We start from the raw sequence: 17,328 nt of genomic DNA on the forward strand, positions 1-17,328 counted from the left end.
TAAGTAGTATATATTACATTGTTGTGTCAATTCCATTTGGTTAGCACTGCCTGATACTTCACTAGTCTTGGTCTGAGATTAAACTGTCTCACTAGTCTTGGCCTGTGAGTAAACTGTCTCAATGGTCATGGTCTCTATGGGAACAGGACTTGTATGAAAACAATTTATGACCCAACAGGTATTCATGTATAATATGTTGTTGGATCACTGATCTCCATTACAGCTTGTAGCTTTCTTAGCTCTAAAGGTAACCTTAAGGGGCATCTAGGCAACATTGTTGGTTAATTCGGAACCATATTAACTGTCACTTTTGTTTTGGCTTAAAGGGACTCTTTTTGGGCCCCTAGCCAATTTTGTCTACTATATATCATCACTTTCACCAGGTTTTGCGAGAAAATTTATGACCCAACAATTCTAAGGGTTTTGCAAGTAATATATATATAACATTGTTGGGTCAACTGTTTCCATCTGGTCAGCACTGCACTGCCTGCTGCCTCATTAGTCCAGGTCTAAGATTAAAATGTCCCACCAGTCCTGGTTTGAGAGTTAATTGTCTTACAAGCCTTGGTCTGAAGTTCAAACTACATTGTTTACAAGTGTTATGTATTCAGTTCACAGTTGGGACTTTTCAATCAAATGAATGAAATAACCATTTTGGTAGAAGCTGATAATGATTATCAGCTTCTGTTCGAACGTTTTCTCCATTCACACAAGACTATTCCAAAGTCTTAACACTTTACTCCTAGGCCTGCAACAATACAGGTACTTCTCGGTTCGGTTCAGTTTCGATTATTACCCTCTCGGTTATCGATTATTCGGTTCGGAAATAGGGAACACAAGATAATTATAGAAACACTTTAAAACAACTCATTTACTTGCCAATATTCATCTAATAAGACTAATATATACATCTGTCAACTGTATCAACTATCAAGTTATGCTGCAAGCCTTCTTGAAGAAGCCGAAATGCTTCCAAAGTGCCGATTTTAAAGCAGCCAGTGGATCGCACAATTCAGACATTTTTACCTAACAACGGTAGGCAGAATATTATCGGCAAGCTGATTGGTCCAAATAAGCGGTATAGTCTAATGGGCCGTCATGGCCGTAAATTGACGCACCGAACCGAAATTTTGCGGCGCCAAACCGAAAATCGAACCGAGAAAAAAGAATCGAAAATAACCGAACTTCGGTGAACCGTTGCAGTCCTATTTACTTCATACATTAATTTTAGATCATCACTTCATTTTCTATAAATTTGTATTGTTTACAAATTTATAGAAAATGAAGTTAAAAAAAAAGAGCACAAAATGAACTTGAAAAAAATGATGGTCTGAATACCTTTAAAAATATCATGGGAAATGGAGCATTTTGCTCTATAGGAGCACATACTCTAATTTCATTTAAATTTTCAACCACTTTAAGTTTCAAAGGTTTCAATAGGTGCACTGTGCTTGTGTGGAGGAAGGGTAAAGTCTGAGCATGCAAGAATAAGAGACCTGGTCCAAATTTCATAAACAATATCCGACTCAAGCTTATGTGAAAACTGTATTTGAGCTGAGAAAAAAACATAATTTGTTTTTGACACTTGCCCACTCATTCTCAATATGTTTCTAAAACACATTAAGAATTAGTGGGCAAGTGTCCAAAACATTTTTTTTATTTTTTTTGGACACTTGCCCAAAATCCGGAATTCTGGAATTTTGTCACCCCTGAGTGAAACAAGCAGAGCAGACCCAGATCTTTAGGAGCTGCCTGATCTGGGTCTACTCTGTTTGCAAGGGCGTGAAAACACGTGATAAACAGGTAAATGGTTGAGAAAGGTGCTAATGAAATTTTCACATCATGTCACATCGTCACCTTAAGTCCACAAAAATGTTACTCCTTCAAAAATGCGAGGGCGTTACATCTTTGTGGAATTATAAATGCGACAGCATGTTGTTATAAAATAGGCACAAGTGGCTAAAACTGCTTCTGGATAAGAGTGGGTGTATCCTTGAAATGTTCTCGAGATATTTTTATCCAGTTTTGAAATACTTTAAAATATGATTTAATAAAATGGAAAGCTTTCGTAACACTGACACGATACTACCAGGAAACACGCTGATTAAACCCGGAAGTGGTACTGTGGCCGTATTTGCGATGCCCATATATTAGACATTCCCCCTGTTCTAGGAATCCAAACATCCGGTTGCGATTCTAATAAGTGGTCAAACATAGGAATAGATTGAGAAATGGATATTTTAGAACATGCAATACACACCTTATCTTAAGCTCTGATTAATTATACACAATTGCTAGTCAGGACTCGTCAGGATTTGTCAGTGCTTTACAAACATCTTTCACAACCAGACAGCAGTGTTTGGAAAATTTAAACACATACACACTTGTTGACAGTTGTTAGATAATACTTAGTGACGACAAACTTGCTTTGCCTATGTGTTATTTTTGGTTGTCTTCGTCTGCTTTCGGATTATACACTGACGAGCAATGAAAACGCAACAAAGAATATATGCTTCAATATCTTTTGAATGCAAACATATACACATCTCTTAAGGTCGTCATTTCATCTAGCAAAGTGTTAAGATTTAATGCCTGCAGAAAAAGAAAATTTAAACAAGGCATTGCCTGAGAGACGGGTGTGCAAGATGTGGTACCCAGAGCAACACAGTTACCACGCCTGTGTCAAGCTGACTGTAACTTCAATACGATGGCTACGGCGCAACACGACAATTTGCAAAGCCGATGACAACTTCCACCGTAGTCCCTAAGTCTTCTTGACACAGTTTCCAATGTTTTGGTTTACCACCGTGTCCTGACCAAGTCTTCTGTCGTCGATTGGGCTGCAAGGAATCGATTACGTTAACGTTGGTAGACATTCTGTCTTGACGGCGTTGCACGCTGTGTACCTTGTCATGGACAGTCTGAAACGGAGCCCGTGACGTTATACCGTTCAATTTGAAGACTGACTTTTCGATTGTTTTATCGTGTCATTGCCTATTTCTTAGAGATTTGCTATTTCAGGTGATTTTCATAAAGTAAATCAACGCACACGTGCAATAAAAGTAAAAACGAATTTTAAAAACGTCGCTAAGAAAGCGTGCGCGTCGCGGACGTTGAATACGCCAGAAGTCCGGCCGTAGTCAGTCATGGTTGATTTCAGAAAACAAAACCCATTTCAGGGAGTAGCATAGGTAACTAATATGAAATATGTCTTGGTCTGTTGTCTACGAAAATGCACGTTTTGTAGTTACACTCAAAAATACTTGTTGCATTTTCATTGCTCGTCAGTGTACCCACTCCCCTATTGTATGTTGATTGTTAACTCATATCAGAATGTCAACCAGCTTGGATCCGAATGGGACGTCCAATTACTCGGCGTCTCATTTGGATTCAAGTTGTATGCTTATGAAGTGATACGATGATGTACAGGAAAGAAATAAAAACATAAACCATTATTTAGCATTTAAGAAACAGATTTTTAGGGAAGGAGCATTAAACTTCATAGAAAGTAATATTTAGAAAGTTTTCTTGCACTAGAATGCCTGATTTTTTTTCCTGGGATCTATACTGGCTGACATAGGAGTTATTCTATGAATTAAATTATTTTGAGTTACATGTTAATGTTCACATCTACCCAATAACTGATAGAGACACATTCTAACGCATCTAGAGAATGTAGAATGTGATATTTAAAAACACGATGAAACATGGAAACTTTGCTCCTAAGGAGCAAATTCTCCATTTTACATCATATTTTCAAAGCTATTCACAAGCAAAAAAAAAAATTGAATTTTTATAGAAAATGATGTCATCATCTATATAATAGTACATCAACTAAACGGTTAAGGTGTTATATTGCTACGTTAAGGTTTGTTGTTACTGTGTATGGAAAAAAATAAGTATAACATATACCAATAACGATAGCTTTTCCACTTTATTGTGATGTCCCAATATATTGCAATATTGGGTCAAAATATATAATATAATATACAAATATACACGAAACACGGTGCGTGTATATTTGGCGACCCAACAGTGAAATTGCGACCCAATAAATGTGTTTAGGAATACAGGTTGCAATCACGTATTTGACCCTGCAGATACATTTAAAACAAACAATTATGTTGGGTCCTTATATGTTGGGTCTTTGACCCAATATTGAGGTATGCCCCAATAAATACACCGTGGACCCAATAATTCGGGTGTAAATATAAACAGGGCCCCAATATTTTAGAGGTTTTAAAACTATATATATATATATATATATATATATATATATATATATATATATATATATATATATATATATATATATATACAATCCCAATAGACAAATGTTCCAATATATGAACCCTAAGTAGAGGCACAAGGCAATGGCCCCGACGACACTCAACTAAAGACATAAAAGTACAATCACCAAATACACAGTTACAAACACCTCAAACTTAAGACAGTTTTGCATTGGGCTTAAAACTTAAGGTAGACTCCAAATGTACAAATACTATCGTTAAGGGAAGTATGTGACCAAAACGGACTCATTCCCCATACCGAGAACTAATGATTGCATAGACAAATTTGGGAAAGCGAAATATGTAGAAAAGATCTTTATCAGCAGATGCTGGCAAACTCCACTTACAAACCGAGCTAAGGAGATATCAGGCTTTGTAAAAGCTGATGGCTTCAACCAGAACAAGATTATGCCATTTGAGATAAAGAATTATCCAACAACGTTTGTGAATATTCTGATTTCTGATATTGGTGGGTGTAACACATACATCGATGATTACAAAATTGACTCCGACACATAGAATGACCAAGTTCAGAAAATTAGGGCTTCTCCGATCGTTTCGCTGAATACAAGATGAACATTAATCTTGCAAAAAGTGAATTGTCATGCTAGTGTTACGTTTTAAGGTCATAATGTGGAACGGAGTCAAGTAAATCCTAGTGGTGCAATGGTCAGAGCTCTCTATTTTTCCCGTGCCTCCATGTTCCATACAAATCTCAAAATGATGAAGCCATACTCTCGAGTACACAAGTTTTCTTGACTCCAGATTTTGCTCTTTAACATTTTGATTCTCGATTGACAAGTTAATTTGATCCTTTCGCATTCACCAACTGTCTTCAGTAGCCCCTCTTTCTAATACAAATTGAAAAATAAAAACAAAAGGTTGATGAGGTGGAGTTTGTTCTTGCAGAAACATTTTTTATTATAAAGAACTTTCTTTTCTGTCGAGGGGTGAAGTGTTATACGTAGTTTAAATTCAGTACTTTATGGTTTAATAACTTCATTTTATCTGCATGGTGATCTAGATTGATAAAAATAAATTATGTTTTCCCCTTATGATATTTTTGCATGTATTTGACGAAACTTCTTTTGAATGTTTAAAATTTGTCTACATTTTCCGTGTTTAGAAGTTTTGGAATTAAAAGGATTCGTATAAAATTTAAGTTTTTTTTGTAGAATGTACTGAAACATTTTTGTTTTGATTTTACAAGGGCAAACTTCTCTGATATGGGTTCTTTGGGAAATTAAGTTTAAATTTTCGACTACTGTACTTGTTTCTCTAGTTGTTCGTATAAATATTTTTTTTAAAAGAAAGCAAGTCTTTATACAATAATTATATTTGTAAAATCATTGATTTGGTTAAATTAATATGTGGGGATTACATTTTACACTTTTTGTAAGAAAGAATACTTGGATTTAATAAGTGCACATATATTGTGTTCAATATTACAAGTGGATTAATTACCATGGAGGTTCAAAAACACCAAGATAAGTGAACATATTTTATGAATATTTAAACTATATTATATAAGTATTCAGTCTTCAACTATGCATCAATTTAAATAAAGGTTAAAGCTTACAAGCATGCATTAACTAAAATAAATGGGCCTTAAGAACTTCCTTCCGATTGGACAAAATAAAGTTTCAAGCACTAAAAGAACTAAGAGAATAAAACAGATGAGTTTAAATTGCATCATTTTTTGAGATGCAGATATGAGTGGCACAATTTTAAAAACAACAGAAGGTACAATAGCAAGTACTACCATTAAAAGTATGTATTATAGATGGCTCTTAATACAGTTGATAAGATTGCCTATAAGTATATTGGGATTCTGACTTCTGATAACACACGAGGTAAAACGAATAAACAAGAGCACAAACATTTCAACATTATGTTTACAATAGATGTTTGGTTAAGCAACTTCAACATTTAATTATAATGGTACAACGTATATTCAGTGTTCTGCCAAGGACGCGCCCTTGCGAAAAAAATCGGGATAGCGCAACAAAATACCTTTAGATGGGCCGATTGGCGCGCCCGTTTTTCGAAGAGCCGTTTTCACTTAATCGATTTCTTTTTCAGAAGTTTTACAGCACAGCGTTCATTTGATAAAACAACGATTTTCATTCGTCCATATACGTGTGACTATCCAATCGCGAGGCGTAGTGTATTTTTTTTAATAAATTGTAAATTATTGTGGTTTCTTCTGAAGAAACATAAAGATACATTCCCAAACCTACTGACCCTTGCTGAACTAGCTCTGTCTGCACCGGTTCACACAGCAGACTGTGAAAGGGGTTTTAATGCCCAAGTGATGCGTTAGAGGAATGCAAAACAGAGGAAAATGTTCCTGGGTGGGGAGGGTTATAAAGCATAACAACACATTGACATGTGAAACAGTTAATTAACATACAACATTGTGTCTCATTTGTGGTTCTTTCCAATATTTGAGAATACTGATGTCATGTGGATGTTACACCATGTATATAATGGGTAAATAAAACACTTTCATTTGCAAGTTTTCATTTTTCCCCTTGCAAAGGTCATTGCCCTTCACTTTTAAAATGGCCCCTAATTTTCATGACTGCTGGGCCATTCGGCCACATCTTTTTTCAATCCTTGGCAGAACACTGTATATTGGTACTTAATTATTTATTAAAGGTGCCCGGCTTTTACCCATTAGGTCATTCCGCACACGATGCACATTATATTCGCTACAAAAAGGAAACAATTCCACCCAGAAAACAATTTCGAGGGTGTTTCATGTCAATTTATTACAATTCTCAAAATCGAAGCCATAGACGGGGAATTCGCAGGAGAGTAGAAACGTATACTATGTAATCAGATTGCCTGACTGTGTTGTCGCTTTTTTATACACAAATGTGAAAAGAACCCAATGGAAATATATATTTTGATTGTCAAAACACACGAAGCAACAAAGATGCAGTATTTACATTCTTCCGAGCAGACAAAGTTGTAACTAATAACTGTTTTGTCCCTTTTCACTTCACGTCTTTGCATTAAAAACGAGCTCAGTAAATGATTAATAAATAAACATAGGAGAGCTGCCGTTCCAGTTTTCCAAGGAACATCCGTTAATTGTGTTTTGCAAGTTCTACGTAATTATACCAGGGATGCCGTTTTTTCATTTGTATCAAAATTGTGGTATAGAGCATTTGCAAGGTAGTTTGTGCTTCACGTAGTTCACTTAGATGACATGAAAGACTATGCATTATAGATAGTTTGTAATAAAACTCATTATTCCGCCGACGCTACCATTGAACGGTCAGAGCACCTTGCCACTAATGCAAAGCACGTGTCGCTCTCAAACTATGCACTGTATGATTCCACTTCAACATTTTTGCTTGATTTACTCGTTCAGCTGATGGTTTTACAAAAGCAAATATAGTATTCATGTTAAATTCGTTTACCGCAGCACTTATGTTGTATAGAATTAGTCATATGAAGCTTGGATAGTATATACTTTTATATAGATATGAGCATTATTTGTCATTTGAACGGTTTATGTCTGCAGACAAGGACGGGAAATGAGGCGTGGTGGAGGCAATAATCACTGACGCTTTCCATGAAGGTCCGCCGCATTAATCCCATTCCGCGAGTTCCAAGTATCAACATGGTGGCGCCCTCTTCCCTGGCACACTCTAAAATCGCCTCCCCGGGCTTTCCACACTGTTGTCTCACGTGGCCGTGTAACTGTAAGAAAAGAGTAGTATAAATACTCGTCATTGAAAGTTTTAAGAGAAATGAATGCTCAAATTGTTTACAATTTATTGTTCTACATTCATATATAGCAAAGCATTAAAATACCATATCATGTTACAACGGGCTAGTATATGTTCCTATATCAGTATTATAGTAAACCTTCTTTAAAAATACCTGCTTTTGTTGCATTTTAAACGAGTATTTGTCGACGAGTTCGCTTGTCCGTTCTTCGGTATCTTTTATCATTTCAGCAATGATGTTTGGATCAGTCAATAGAGAAGCTGAAACAAACAGAAGTAAAGATCTAAAGAATCGGTTTACAAGTTCAAAAACCCTGGCAATGTATTAAAGTTAGTATCGTACGTCAACAGCGAAATAGGCAAACATGCAAATCAATTAACGAAGGAAATGAGGTTATGAAGTTAGCTTGATCAAAAGAGGAAGGCTTCCTGAGTTCGATAAACATGCAAGTAACAGAACACAAGCTGTTAAAACATTCATTTGTTTGAATGCCTGTCTATTGTAATGGATTGGTCTTTTTAGTCTGGAAACCTAAAACTGTCTGGATTCTCGCGGATTGGATGGATACAATTGTCAGGCAATGTACCGTCATTTGCGTTGCTTTTAGCCTACACAAATATTCAGAATTTTCAGAGTGATAAGCTCTCGCTATATACGTTTTCTATTATCAGTTAATTGCAAATGATAAACACTTCCGATTATGCATAGATCTAATGTTCTGAAAATTGTTAATACAAGAAATGCTGGATGAAAGTATGCATAGTCTTGCTACTTAGCTTTTGATGATTGTGATTTACGTCGACAAGCTACTACTAATTTTGCATACAACGAAATAATTTATCTTTATTGTTATTTAAAGATAGTCTTATATGTGTAGCTTGATGCCCTTAAAGATATACAAATAAATGATAACGTATTAAACATATACAAGGTTCATAATTGCCACACGGCATCAAACAAGTAATGCGCCTTAACGTTAAGACTGACAGTTTAACAACAACATATCACACGTCATTATACATTGTTTCTGCAGAAAACACGTTCCTATCTTAGTCATAAAGAACATTATATATTGTTTAACATCTTAATTACCGAGAAAACCTTGCACGCTCCTCCTTTCTTTATCGTGAATATTTTAGGCAATGCTTTTTGTTACATAATAGTCTGATTAATGTTTAATTCTGACAAAAGGTACCAATCCTTATGTTTTGCTAATCTAAAAAAAACTTAATGCGAAAGGAACGATAATATTTATGCGAAAAGCTACAGAAACAAGCTCAGTAGCAAAAAGTTTAAACATAAACCCGGCCCAACGGCACCGGGCAAATGCCAAAGACATATAACACAAAATCACAAACAAGAAACATCGAAGAACAGCACAGAACTCCACAAGCAACACAGTGCATACATACTATATATATAAAAAACTAGGTATGTTAATCAAGGATTGTTAGGTACCGCCCCGGAATGGTCAGTAAAATTAAATAGTGTTCACAATGGAAAAGAAGAAAATAGAAATCCGCTTTCAGGATAAAGAGAAGTTTTTTTTTAAATTTGTAAACCCTATTCGTTAAATTATCCGTGATCTTCCGCTACGATAAAATTTCCAGAACAAAAGTATATAACACAATCAGACGAACAATATTGTACCGACTTAAATTTGCATAACCTTTATGTTTGTGGTTCAACCAATAATTATGATAACTATTGCTTTAACTATTGTGAAAATAAATCGACGAATATTTTGAAAACTACTGCAACGCTATTTTTTTTATAAATAATGTTAGTTTTTTGTCCATTTAAGCCTAGGCATATTGTAACCCTGGTTAAGGTTACCTCTGCCCTGAGTTAAGGCTTACTTTAAGTATTTGCACCTCACGTTGCCCGCATGCAGTAAATGCGTTGCGAAGCAACAGGGAAACAAAACGAAACAGTAAGCTCATGTGAGCTACCGTTAGCATTGAACGAACACATAAACATGACAATAAACATGAACCAGTGGTGTTGAGCAATGACATGGACATGTTTCACGGGATCGTCGTTAAATGTCCCTCTAGAACACGATTAATTGGTTAGAAGTTGGGATGGGGGGAGTTGCTGGTTTGAATGCAACTACTAGTTTGACAGTTCAAAACGTTTGTCATGTTTTCAAACTAATCGCCTGAAACACTGGCTACGAAGCACATTCAGTCCAAAAGTTTGTTTCATTTGCAATCTTAATTATTAAAAACAAAATCACAACCAGATGTTGTTTGTATTTAAATGATGATGGTATTCTATCATAATGAAGTAATAGCAAATGAATAATTTATTCCACGACAATCCGCATGGTCATTCAAATTAATTTTCTGTGTCGGTATTAAAAAGCGTTACAGGCTATCATAACATTTTCATTCAAAATAATAAAACGTGAATTCCTTACCTGGCCCGACTGTCCATATGCACCAAAGAAAATAAATATACTCAGATAAATAGTATTTAAAGGTATGACAAATATACGTTTTTGTAGTAAAATATGAAAACGGCGGAAACAGCTTTATATTTAATCTAGCGTCATCACATTCAATTTACTACGTCGACTACGATCAAGATACGTTTGTAATATAGCAGTACTCACAAGCAGACAGTATGCTGCTATATTCAGGCACGTGCACAAGGACGATGTGATCACCATATTTTGTGTGTATAATTTTATGTTTCATAACCCCATAATGTGTCTATAATTTGAGACATTAACATGTTTGAAATGCAGGCATTAAAGCTAAACTCTCACAGATTGAACGTTTCGACATCTTCTTTAATTTTTTTCTTGGAAAAAGCCAATTTTTGCGACAATCCATGGAAACCAGTTATATAAGACGGCTGACAAAAACTTAGATCGCATAATTTTATATTTAAGTTAAAAAATGTATGTTTTATGCATTTCTCTGAAACTGTTAGTTACGGTTTAAGCCATAAAACATTAATTTTCGAACGGAAATATGAAAATCTACGATCTGCTTTTGTTTGCAGATATTCACTGAATGATTCCACTTTCCAAGACAAAAAATAAAAAAAGTTGTAAAAATGGTATATCTGTTAGAGTGAAGCTTTAAAGGCGCACAAAATAGGTTGATGCAAAAACCTATTATTTGTTTTCATTTTAATGCATACTTATGTTTAACTGATTTGTTTCGAAGGGACTGTACACCAGATTGGCAAAAAGGTTTTAAAGATAACTTTAATCTACACGACTCTCATAAAATCATAGCACTGAAAGTTTAGTTATGTAAGGACGCCAATCAACCTTATATTTTGTTCGAGCAATTCATCTTCAAAAACAAAAAAAGGCAAGTACACTTTAAAGAATTGTCATTATATACACGGTTTAAATAAAATCCAAGCAATTCATTGAGTCGCTCTGCCCAACTAGCTGCTAAAAACATTTTAACTTTACGAATTTTCTTTAAAACATCAATCGGGATAAGCAATACTATTAGTAATCAGCGATTTAAGAATACTTATGTACTTTGATACAATATTATAATGACCATTAACAAATTAAGAGAAAGTTTTCTTTCATTTATGATGTCTGAAACCCTGTTTTAGAAGTTTTTCCGTCACTAGTTTACTGCAACACCTTCCAGCCTTATATCAATATGTTAAGATCGGTATAACTAAGCAAATCAATTAGTAAATAACTTAATACTTTATCGAATTTGCAATCAAATTAAGAAAATCTATTCTGGAACATATACTGTTTCTAATTATACTGTAATAATAAAGGACAAATGATTCATATTTTGACCGTCAAATTATTGTGCTGTTGATTTTTTTAAATGCGTTTTTTGTATCGTGCTTTTGACTGTACTTCTTAATAGTTGTGTTTGTATATGTGTTATGTTTTCCCAATGATCATGTGTTTATGTGGCCATACTTCTACTTTTACTTTTGCCAATTTTTGGACCACCACCGGGAACGCGTTCTTGAAAGTGCTCAGTGCGTCCAACCTTGCAGTCCATCAAGTCTCGCAAATTGTTGTCAACTTCTGATGTCCGTCCACACTGTACTTAGTCGTGCCGTATTGGGACATTTGGTCGTCAAACTTGTTAAGTATTAAATTTTCTCAATCAATAGCCTACATAGTATATACGGGAAGGTAGCTGTGAGAACTCTATGCAGCAAACGAACATTTACGGGCCGCAGTTATGTAAAATTGGGCTGATTACGGCCTAAATGTAGAGTTAACTATATGTAAAAATGAGCACGTACCTTTAAAGCAAATGCAATGTCTTGTACAGTTGACATCATTGTGCGCACAGTGTAATTTTGAGCTGTGTTCTACCGATAAATTCAAACTGTGTGACTTGCAATGTACACTATGAGTGAGCTGAAACCTTTGTTTAATACGAGTGAGTGTGTGTGCCATTGACTTATTCAGCCATATTATAATGTTATTAGTTAGGTGATTTCATATTGGCCTAGTTATTTTGCAAATCCAGCTGACCGATGACAAATAAATGGGCCAATATTAAATCACCTAATTAATAAGTATTTTATTAATCAACTACTACCATTTTGGTTAAAAACATTCTTATAACTTACCTTTAGTTCACATTGAAGCCGTATTTAACCCTTATTCATTCATGGTGTCTGCTTTTCTAGACTTGACTTTCCTGATTTTGACATGCATCCTTTAAATGACATTGCACATACTTATGAATATAGTACTGTACATTGTAAGGAAGGATGTGTTTTTGTCTTAATTTCGTAAATCGTTTGCCAAAACGTCAAATTTTTCACCTTCGTCGTCCAATGTGTCGGTGTACAAAATCATAATCGTCTTAAAATCCACCAACGGATTAAATACAACTGTAAAATCAAACCGTACAAAGTGTTTCAATCATTCAATAGGTTCAATTATTCCAAACAGGTTTATACGAAGCACAAAATTTTCAAAACAGTCGGAAAGCGGAAAACAAAATGGCTGCCTTTAAAATCTATTTATAGCATATTTCTCATATTAGGCGAGTTTCGACAGCCAATGAAAATGGCCCATTTCTCAAATCCTATATTAGGCGAGATTTGTAGCCAATCAAAACGGAGGAAACTCATATTAGCCGAGTTTTGTTGATATTGGCCGAGTTTAGTTGATTTTGAACGAGTTCTGGCATATATTGTCTTCAGTTGTCTGGTATTGATACCGCAATTGTCTCTGTATCTCGTCAAATACGTAAAAGTTGATTAATAATACAATAATATTATTGGCACCATCGTAACACTGACCGCGTACTTTCAGATCTAGATCACATTCCTAGAATGATCTCGTCAGCAATGGCTTAGACATTGATAGACTTGAATGTAATATACCCAACACACTATTTCCGGAGTGTATGCCGACCGCCTTGTTAGTTTACATAGCGTATGCACAACAACAGCTTTGACGACCAGTCCTGACACCTTTCTGACATCATTGCATAAACTCCGGCTTTCCTACACATATCCAAAATCAGATTTAAAAGCTGCTTGGAACAGATGGTCATTTTTTCACTTTTATGATATCTGGTGAAGTATACTTGGCCGTTGCCATAGTGTTGTTCAAGTTATCACAGCATCACCGATGGCACTGAAGAATTCCCATAAAATTGCATCTTTCTTCAGTATGCCCCCTAATGGCAATGATATGTTTGCCTAATACAATCAAACAGCAATAATGTGCTTTCAGATGTGTCGACTGCGATTCACCATTATCTTGGTGTGCATATGAAATGCCACTTACCACACCAAAGAAACCACTGGCCACAATTGAACAAACTAAAATATGTCAGTGTCAGAGCAGCAATCTTAAGAACGCTATCTAAAGTTATACATTGACAATAATTTTTAGAAACACGTTATTTTATGCTTTAATGACATTAGGATCAAGTTAAGGGACATGTGTGCCATTGTTTTGAATATATTCAATATATTTTTTTACGTTCCTGGGAACGAATGCCCTTCACCAGTCAATAAGGATTCCATAAGCTTTCTTTTCGACCTGTCATCGAAGACTCCTATTTCCCCGGGGTCATGACAAACTAGGGCGATATCTTGTTCTCTAATTTTTCAAAACAAACGCGGGTTTTTCGCAAACACTTACTGGTTTCACTTCCTAGCAATAAAGATAAAGCGTTTAGTGCGTAAAGTTTACGTTATACTAAATTTAAATGAATTTTTTTGTTCTACGGTAAACAAAATATGCGATTTATTTTCACGTGAATAAAAAAAAACTTTTGAGTTTTAAAATGTGTTTGAGTGGCTACCTGTCTCATTGTATTTGTGAGCCATTTAAATTTTGTCATTTTTCAAGAGTTGAAGGCCCGGACCCACAAGGCCTTCATGTAGCTACGACATTGCAGTAGTGCTGCAATGAAAGGAATACTGTAAGGGGATACATACTATTTCATGTCGTTAGCACAACGTAGTTAATAAATTATAATAGATTGTGTTAGGCCTAATTTAAATGTTAAAAGCACATCTTCAAATAAGAAACATGTTGACTCCAATGTATTTCAAGTGGAATTCGACAATCTTCAGAATAGTTATTCAACCATGCGTAGGATAAAAAATCTATATGAATATATTCTAACTATGCATATGTTCTTCTGTGTCAACAACCTATGTTAAGCAATAATGTGGATAGCAGGTACTCTCTTTACGCAAGCGACCTATATATAGGAATACTGTAAATCGCAGTTCATCAACCTCTATCAAAGTACACATAAGAGCTCCGATACTTCCTTATGAAAGCAAAGTACATCAAGGAATACTGTAGATCACTTAACACGTGCATTCTCTTTCAAGTAAAACAGTGGATTGTTAGGGCCCTCCGTACATGCGCAACCTAATAAGAAATTATGCGGATCCAAGTTCTGTATTTATACCATTTTGATGAGATTTGTTTTTACTGCAGTCGTTATATGTTTTTGACATAACGCAATATTTGAAACGACCATGCTTTATGAACATAAAGTCAAGTTAACCAAGTTAAGTGAAAGTTCAATATGTTGCTCTATACATGTATACATTTCCATAACCTAAGTACTGAGAAGCATGTCTAAAAATGTATTTGCGTTATATTTTATAAGTGTCACATTGAAAGTGTTGCCCATTTTCTGCAGAGGATAAACAGGTTAAATTGTAATGTCATACATGTTATCTACCCTTAAACATGTTCAGCCTAAAGATACATGGATGACATAGATAGGTTCATTTCGAAAAGTAGTCAAACGCACACATATATTGGACAAGACATGCTCTAGTAAGAGAGAATACTAAAATAAGCCATACATGAGAACTCGTGTTTGTCCATAATTAACCTTGTAACCTTTAATTTTTCACAATTTAATCCTAATCAAAGTCGTTTTGCACTTTACGAACTATGCAAAAAGAGAAAAAGATTAATGTGGAATGGCCAACTTACAACACTTCATTATCATATAATGCTTATGGGCCAATTAATGATATCTGATGTACGGTTGTTAATTCCATGGAATAAAACGTTTTCCAATATAATTGTGTGTACATTGAAACATAAATACGTTAAATACATTTGCACCGTAAGAAAAAACTCGCATCATGTGAAATGCCTTTCATGTTCTTACTTTCAAAAGTTTTATTTTCACCGATTCCTGAGTATCCTAAAATAACTTACTCTTTGTCGAACAGGTATTTATTTATGATAACTGAAGCCTTTTATCTATGGTTTCGGTTTTTGCATAACATAGTGCAGCTGCCACTGAAAGTCTAGAAAAGCGAAGAAAGTGTGCATTAAATCCTTCTGTTCAAAGTCCAAGGGTTTTTTCAAAGAAAAAACTTCTTGTCTCGCTTGCAATAAACAGCTCAACATTGTCTATAAAGAAATTCAATTACAATATCGACAATACTTAGCAAAACAGATCCCTTTTATTCAGTTAAATACGTTGTTTTGATCACTTCTTTTCCTTACAGTGCATTACCTAGCCATATGCAGTGGCACCATAACGTTCTAAAAATCGAGTCAAGTGTACTAAGTATGACAAATAGAATATAGGAATTTGAAGGCATTGCTTGTATTTTCATCGATTTTATTTGTTTTAATTTGAATGTGGGTTTGGTTTATGGTCACCTAGCTGGAAAAATGGGTTCCCTCCGGACACTCGGGGTTCCCTCACAACACAAGGTCACAATCTCTCCTTATATCGTTGACGTCAACAAAAGCGAATGATATAATGCTGTTTTTACTTATTTCACCGTCATTGTAAAATAAATATGTCTCCTTGAATAAGTCAACCAAGTACCCCAAAGGATTTACAAAAGCACACAGCGATTTCTGTATCCTGTTTGTATATGATATATATGGGAGCGTACTCTAAAATATCTGTCTTCCTCCATTTGCGTCTTTAGCAATAGTGCGTAGTAACGTCGACAATTGTCTAAATTTTCAACTGAAAACTATATTTATCCTCGTTACGACCACATAACGCATCAAATAAAGAGAAACCATAAACAAATACAACAACAAAACGTATTTAATTACAGCTTTACAAAAGTACTTTTGAATTGTGGGAAACAACAGAACTTATAACGTTCATTTTCTGATGGTTTCAGAGGTATTTCTGTACCGTTTTCTTTTATTTCCAGATTACAACATGAGCGAATCAACACTGGCTGGATGATACTATAATGACTCTGTTCTGAGGTTTAGGTATTAAATGTTCATTGTTAAATGCTGATGTGTTTGGTTTTACTTTATTGCATTCCAAAAAGACAGAGTTGTAAATTTTGAGATGAAGGATAGAAGTTTACATCCTTGTGTTTTTTTTGCAGTTATACACATGTAACTTTATATAGTAACATTTAATTATAGAAATCCGTCCCCGCAAAAACGAGTATCGTTTCGATACATGAGATTATACGGTATGTGAGGGTGATTATCGCATAATTGCCCGACAAATGCGAGCACGTGCATTATGACGTCCATTTCACAATAATAAAAATGGCAGATAAATTCCTAGTAGACAAACATTTACAAAAAAAAGCTTTGAAGTGGTTTGCTTGAAACTAGTGGTTCAAGGAAAATTTAATCAGTTTCACCGTAAATGAAACCTTCCGTCTATTAGCAACGAATGTTACTTATTAATCATTTTAGAATAAACATAATTATTCAAAGCTAATGTTTTACTCAATTTGCACAGAAAGAATATTAATAACAAAGCTTAGGTCTAAGTCATATATGCCCCAGACACATCGATAAAATAAAATATAATGAGCACGAAAAACGATTCTTTTAACTTTT

At 34.9% G+C, this 17,328-nt stretch overlaps 1 protein-coding gene across 1 annotated transcript; it reads right to left on the minus strand.

The window, feature by feature from the left end:
* Window positions 1-7,799: 7,799 nt before the first annotated feature.
* Window positions 7,800-10,735, minus strand: LOC128230848 (universal stress protein Sll1388-like). Its single transcript, XM_052943289.1, has 3 exons — window positions 10,651-10,735; window positions 8,187-8,293; window positions 7,800-8,003 (listed from the first exon to the last, which is right to left on the minus strand). Exons 1-3 carry the CDS (start codon window positions 10,733-10,735, stop codon window positions 7,800-7,802), a joined length of 396 nt encoding a protein of 131 aa, XP_052799249.1.
* Window positions 10,736-17,328: the final 6,593 nt, after the last annotated feature.

The sequence above is a fragment of the Mya arenaria genome, chromosome 4 (genome assembly GCF_026914265.1).
Source record: "Mya arenaria isolate MELC-2E11 chromosome 4, ASM2691426v1".
NCBI classification, from domain to species: Eukaryota; Metazoa; Mollusca; class Bivalvia; order Myida; family Myidae; genus Mya; species Mya arenaria.